We start from the raw sequence: 6,908 nt of genomic DNA on the forward strand, positions 1-6,908 counted from the left end.
CTGGCCGAGTGGTCTAGGGCGCTGGACTTTGTGCAGGCTGTGTTGCCATAGATGTCACAGCAGTACGAGTTCGAGTCCCGCGAAGGGAACGACAAAAATTTGCTTCGCAAATTTGACAGTTCTAACATCGTTGGGAATTTTTCAGACCCTTCTATATATATATATATATATATATATATATATATATTAGTGCACACTAGTTCAATACAAATTGAAAAAATATGCGCATTAGTAAATAGAAAGCTGTTGTTTGTTGCAAAATATAGAGAGTTAATGAACATGTTATTTTTCTGCTCGACTAGCCATGATCTAAAAACGTGCATTCCTCTACAATCGTTGACGGTGGAATACACACGAACATGACGAATTGCACAATAAAGTTTATTAAACATTTAATGTGTGTCGGAAACAATAGAAGAACTGAAGAATCGATCTCGGAAAGGATATGAATAATCTTGTTATTTTGTTTTCACTTGTCGGTATCATTGTTGTACAAGCTAGACAATATGACAACCCATGGCCGGTAAGAACTTCTTAAGTTACTGTAGAAGAAAGAGGTGCTGGACAAATTTTATATATTTATCCGTACGATCGATTCACAAATGGCTTGAAATACAAACCAGTGTTGTTGATAAAGACGGGCACAGAACTACTCCATTTGCGAGTAAATTAAACCATTCGCATTATAAACACTCTAAACCATGAACCATGCCTCTGTGATTTCGTTTACTTTAAAAACAGTTTTGTGATTTTATAAATAGCTGATTCTGTTTTGTTTGCAAGCCTTCAAGTGTGTCTTGTCACGTGCTTTTGTTACAATATAATAGCTCTGTATAAAGTATTGGGCTCCTTTTAACGTACATCGAACTATAATTTCGTAACTTAATCTTTTGTTGAATCTTTTATTCCAGAGTCGCACCAGATTTCTTAATTACATAGCTTCGTTTTGATTTTATTTTGAATAATTTTTTTTTCAAATCTCTCCAAAGGTACCCGAAACGCGACCTTTATAAATGTTAACTTTCTCTTGCAGTCTCTATACGTTGAGAAAAACATACCAAAAACAGAGAAGGCAAACAAATGTCTGACTACGCCTTGCAAAAACAGCGGAATTTGCTACGGCAGCGCGTTGTCATACATATGTTCATGTCCCCCGGGTTTCGACGGAACACAATGCGAAAGTAAATTATTTTTATATCTATGTTATATCACATTGCACACTTAAGCTAAACACACACAAGCACAATACAGTAAGCTAAAGAAATCAACGACGCCTTCACCTCAAGTAACAAAGTTTCACCTACGCAAATAACGAAGAGTCTTTCTAACAGAAAAAGTACCAAAGTACAATCATGCAACTTTAAATAATTATATACTGAAAATGAATATGTCATCTTAATACTGTCATTTAGTCAGAAAAATGTCTACAACCCGCAAATAAAATTAATGCATTCAGTAATAGTTTCAACAAGAAAAAAATGAGTCATAACACATGTACATGAAAATGGTACAAAGATATCGATTGCCCATACTTTTTACATGTGTAAAGTAAACTGGTAATGTTTACAAATATAAAAAACCCCAAAGTATTACATTGTATGTAGTAAGAAATCCGGACACCAAATTACTACCAAGAAACATATACCTTTGGTAAATTTACAATTTTATGATTTAATTTGATTTGTAACAAGTTTCCCAATTGGTTGGTTCTCTCTGAGCAAATAACGTCGATTGATCTGTACTCCGCGATTCAAATAATCCCATGGGCAGACAAAATAACGTTTTGATTACGAATCGATTACATGTATTAATAATTAGACCATCACCCGTTATGAATTAAATCATACAGAATGTTTCTATAATTTTTTAACTGGTTATACTCAGTAACCTGGTTTTGGTTAGTTTACATTTTTTTTATAAATGGTTGATATCTGTAAACTGCTGCAAACCAGGATATTTCGTATAACCTGTACGACAACTTGAAACATTTCTTACTAATTCTTTTTTTACAGGGGATATGTATTGTCCTCCCGGTGCTTGTAAGAATGGTGGTTCGTGTTTGAGGGAAGAAACGTTTGATGGAAACCCATTATGCACATGCCTTGCCGGGTTTTATGGACAACAATGTCAATTGAAAATTAAAGATATCCAGGAGCATATGGGTATGTATGTAGATACGGTGACATAGTTTGTTTTATATTTTAGTTTTGATTCAACATTTAAAAAAAAAGCATTAAAGCCATATACTTAAACTTGTACATTTGCTTGCAACAATGTACCCTTGTTTAAGAGGTCTTGAATACCATTCTGTGTAAGAATTAGGCAATGGGTGGCACATAATTTTTTCTTACTTTAATCCCAGCCAGCGAAAGCGATATTTTATATAGCCTAGCTGGCCGAGTGGTCTAGGGCGCTGGAATTTGTGAAGCGTCGTTGCCACAGATGTCACAGCGTAACGAGTTCGAGTCCCGCGGAGGGAACGACCACAGTTCTAACATCGTTGGGAATGTTTCAGACCCTTATATATATAGTGATTTTTCATTTTTGGTGATCTCTTTAATTATTTACTTTTTTATAGAGGTTATACGATAGTACAATCTTTGGACTTTACCATACATTGTATACATAGACTTTGTCATTGTCGAGCTAGAGGATATACATGTACCATCTTCTAATCCGCAAGTGAATGGTGTTTTATAGAACTCGCACATATTCTTCATCAGATTATGCCATTGTATATTTCCCAATTCAATTTTCAACTGAATAACTTTTCAAGATTGCAATTTGATTTCTGTTTTTTTCTTTCATTTTTTTTCATACCTACAGAATGCATGTACATTACCGCTGAATTCCCCAAAATTCTAACTAAAAAATATGTCAATATCTGTGTATATTTAATATTTTTTTCTGTAGGCAAGATCATTGTCTTATCATCTGGCTTTTCATCTTTTTTACAAATTATAGTCACAACAATTCATTGAAGAAGGCTACTAAAATTGTATCAATGATGCCTTTCACTTTTCAGAACAAAGAGGCCATTATGGATTAAGCCACAAGAAGCTACAGGTATGGATTTACAACTAACTTACTTCATTCAATTCGTATCATTTTTGTACTATCTTTTGTCATGAAGCAACAAAATATCAATGATTTAGCTGAAGGTATCTTCTTTTCAAAGCTACGACCTTTCAATTATACATATATTGAACATATCCACACATACAATGTATGTAAACCCTTTCCAAACTTTTAACAGCGGATAGTGTGTCATGTGCGGAACTGTTTAAAATCTGTACTTTAAACGCAAAGGATATTCGTGTGTAATTAAATTTATATTTAGTATTTACTTTTCCTGAGGTTTTTTGTCATCAAAACCTAAAAGATCCGACAAAAATGGAGGATTTTCATTGAAATTCCTATAATTGTACTTATGATTGAACGCAAATCATATTGGTTATTAGTTAATATGATATTAGACTTTTGTTTCTTTGAACAGGACAAGAAACTTTGAAGTTGACAACGACAATGGAAGGACAACTGTAATAAATGTATATCTGTGATTTATTTTGGTTGTGTTTGTAGCAGTTTTATCCAGATTGCCGTAGTAAAATGTATGCCAATTAGATTCTTAAACGTATATGCTTTTGCAGCAAGGCTTATCCACAATAAAAAAAAAAATACAGTCGCTATCCAAAATAAGGTCTCCATTCCATCTCCTTTGTTTTGTATTTTGGTTCATATGGACGGATACATGTATATTTGAATTGAATCTCATTCTTATTCTCCTACTAAAGGTTCAAACTGATTATCTAGCCTGGACAGTGCACACACACACACACACACACACACACACACACACACACACACACAATTTTAGAGTACTCAGCAAATCAGGAAATAAAAAAATGATTTATTTTGTGAGAGCGCATTTTATATACAAGAAACAATGGTAATATTTAATGACACTTTGGTAACGATGCATCCCCTTCCATGTTCTTAAAGGTGATGCATGACCAATATAATCAGTGTGGATAACTGAGGAGTTTTGTAACATTTCATATACAACCCTTTTTATACTATTTCTAGTAAATAAATTTGCCCTGTTTCTCAAGGATGACACTGAAGGAACATACTTAAGAATTTTAATGTAAAAACACATACTGTGGAAGGATTACTGTTCGTGGGATACTAATTTTCGTGGTTTTCGTGGGAAAGTCAAACCACGAATTGGTTCCCATCGAAAAGGAGATATCCACTGACGTGTATACTGAAAACCTCAAAATCACGAATTCAAGAATCCACGAACTTGTGATTCTTCCCTAATCCACGAAAATTGGTATCCATGAATTCAAGTACTTTCAAAGTAGGTCATCAAATTTGATTTTAAGATAATTCTGCCTTAAAAAGCCAATATTTTACTACATTTTATATGGATTCTGCAGAGAAATTAAAATTCGCAAATTTCAAATCAACTGGTAGATATTTTTTATAACTTTACCTAAAGAACACTTCAAGAAAAAAAAATTGGGTCACCAAACTCTTTTTCTTGCAATATGAAAAAATAAACTTCCTATACAATTCAATATTGAAAGAGGCTTTTTTAAAATAATATTTTTAAATTTACCACTCTCATTTTTATGTTAAAATTCATTTTTTCAAAATTTAGAAAAATCATTTTTATTTCATTTCAAACACGATTAGTTAATGGACAATATATATGTCTGTAGGATTTTGCTTCGTGTAATAGGTACAATCTACCTTAAGGCAATCGCATTTAAATGAGTGACTTCGCATCCATGTTTCCTTCTTTGGTTTCACTTTAAAAAGATTATATTAATTGATAATTGCACTTTGTCAAAGAGTAATCAACGGAACCAAGATTCCAGCGGAAATCGAAGAATGTTATACAAGGAAAAGATCAGATATGGTAAATAGAAACACATAACAAAGAGCATGAAGTAACCAAAATAATACGTACATGTACAAAGCAACAAAAGTAATTGAGCAATAGGGACTCCAATAAAAACTGGGAGCGTGGACCAGGTGCACCGATAGGGTAAGCTTCCTTTTCTTATTCTGAATGAATTATCTGCCGAGCTGCTAATTAAGTGTCAAATCCGAGGTATATGAACTATAACAACACGTTGGACAAATCAGTTCTTTCGAAAGATCAAATAATCACTACGAAATATCATTTCTGACCGCCACGTGTCAGACCCCGCACATAAATGTAGGATGTCGCTGACATTCTGGTGTTAATGAAGCATAAAGAAACCATTTTAGAGACCTTATCAATGTTTTCAGCTTTAAAGATAATCTTGATGGCAAAGATTGCTGTATTTTGTTGTCACTTCCCCGTTTTGAATGTGGCGTTATAAATTTGCTTTCGAAGTAGAAACATTGTTCGGTTTTATTTACGCAAATCAAATATGCCACCTTGAAGTGCTGACGTTATGTATTTGTCTTCTGATTTAAATCATTAAATTTTACATATGTGATAATTATTGTACATAAGTTGATATAAACCAAAATTTACCACAAACAATAAAACAGTTAATGTTTTTGTTGATCGGCAATAGTAGTATCGACAGTTTAATACAAAGCAATGCCTGTTCGATTGTTGAATCGATCTTGACAAATGCCCTGAATTGCACGAAATGTCTGCAATAGGATATTTAACTATAATCAACCAATCAATCGTAGTATCGACATATTAATATTATTTAGCGGTTGAAATCTAATTGGTTTGAAAGATCAAAAGATACAACCCCCTTTTCACCCGCCAATAAGATAAAAATCTCAAACGAACTCAACTGATATCAAATATGTTTTTCTTGTCTTAATTATGAACATATGAGTTGTTTGATAGGAACCAGAGCAGTGTTTATTCATTTGAATCGAATTTCATGTTTAGGGCATCTGCAGGGACAGAGCTCTCTATTGTTACCTCCAATATTTGATAATTTAACAGGCCAACAACGTATGGGTGTGCATACATGTAACGGTGCATTTATCACCAAGATTTATACAACAAAGTTAATAGTAATTTTTTTCCATTGATTCAATACTATCACAAACATACATCGTCTAAATATCATATTAGACGGAGCATCTTAATTTCTGTCACTGACAATTAGAGACTCTAAAAGGACAGAATCGCTCACCTGGGTTGATAAACAAAATCAATTATTGTAAAGGCACTTTTGTTTTTTTTTGGATCCGGGTGTTAAAAAAATAGGCCTGCATCAGCGCTAAGGTTGTCGTAAAAGGCGACTAAATAGTGCTCAGAAACCTAGCCAGGTCTAGGCGCTCTGACCACAGAACAACTGGGATGTGTGCCCCAGGTGGTGGAATGGGGGTACCCCTGGCGTGTTACATGCTGGGGTTGTCAGGCTATAATACGGAAAACCTGACCGCAAACCACAGTGGTGCACCGTGTAGGGAAAGATGTCACGTTCCTCGCACGTTAAAGAACCCTGCTGTGGTACTCGATAAGAGTAGGAACCTTTGCGATCCACCACAGGGGTGCTAAATTGCCCAACCCTTCCCATTCCTCCCTTTTATCTTGTGGCAATCAAAATTTTTCGACCCTATTATCATTGTGTCTCATCCTTTTTTCATTTCATCATCATCATTTCATGTTCATTTTATCATCCCTTTTATGTTCATCGCCTGAATATAGTTGAAATATTGCTGCTCGGGCGTTAAACCATAACGATCAATCCATCAATCAACCAATCAATCTCATACCTAAGGAACAATCAAATCAGTTTTCACGAAATTCTGTCCATTTAATTTGTGAAAATGTTTGAAAGTAATAAAATGGAAAACTGCAAAAAATGTCATAAAAAGCAATAACTCCAACATAGATAAACAGATTAATGCAAACAATTGACCTCAGAGAGATC

At 34.1% G+C, this 6,908-nt stretch overlaps 1 protein-coding gene across 2 annotated transcripts; it reads left to right on the top strand.

The window, feature by feature from the left end:
• Positions 1–353: 353 nt before the first annotated feature.
• LOC148620215 (protein delta homolog 2-like) lies at positions 354–3,564 on the top strand. 2 transcript variants are annotated; one of them, XM_088576991.1, is made up of 5 exons: positions 354–523; positions 1,034–1,181; positions 2,013–2,162; positions 3,026–3,066; positions 3,497–3,564. In XM_088576991.1, exons 1-5 carry the CDS (start codon positions 446–448, stop codon positions 3,509–3,511), a joined length of 432 nt encoding a protein of 143 aa, XP_088433117.1. In that variant the 5' UTR covers positions 354–445; the 3' UTR covers positions 3,512–3,564. The 2 variants fall into 2 exon arrangements, with proteins under 2 accessions (XP_088433117.1, XP_088433118.1); XM_088576992.1 differs by lacking the exon at positions 1,034–1,181 and having other exon boundaries at positions 404–523.
• The last annotated feature ends 3,344 nt before the right edge of the window (positions 3,565–6,908 follow it).

Source organism: Perna viridis, chromosome 4 (genome assembly GCF_037379345.1).
Source record: "Perna viridis isolate PV_CMFRI_1.1 ecotype Kerala chromosome 4, ASM3737934v1, whole genome shotgun sequence".
NCBI lineage: Eukaryota > Metazoa > Mollusca > Bivalvia > Mytilida > Mytilidae > Perna > Perna viridis.

What these genes read in the sequence shown, in the direction of transcription:
- LOC148620215 (XM_088576991.1), top strand. Translation starts at nt 446, where the DNA reads ATGAATAATCTTGTTATTTTGTTTTCACTTGTCGGTATCATTGTTGTA. An exon ending in AATATGACAACCCATGGCCG is followed by an intron (nt 524 to 1,033) that starts GTAAGAACTTCT and finishes TTTCTCTTGCAG; the next exon opens with TCTCTATACGTTGAGAAAAA. An exon ending in AGATATCCAGGAGCATATGG is followed by an intron (nt 2,163 to 3,025) that starts GTATGTATGTAG and finishes TTCACTTTTCAG; the next exon opens with AACAAAGAGGCCATTATGGA.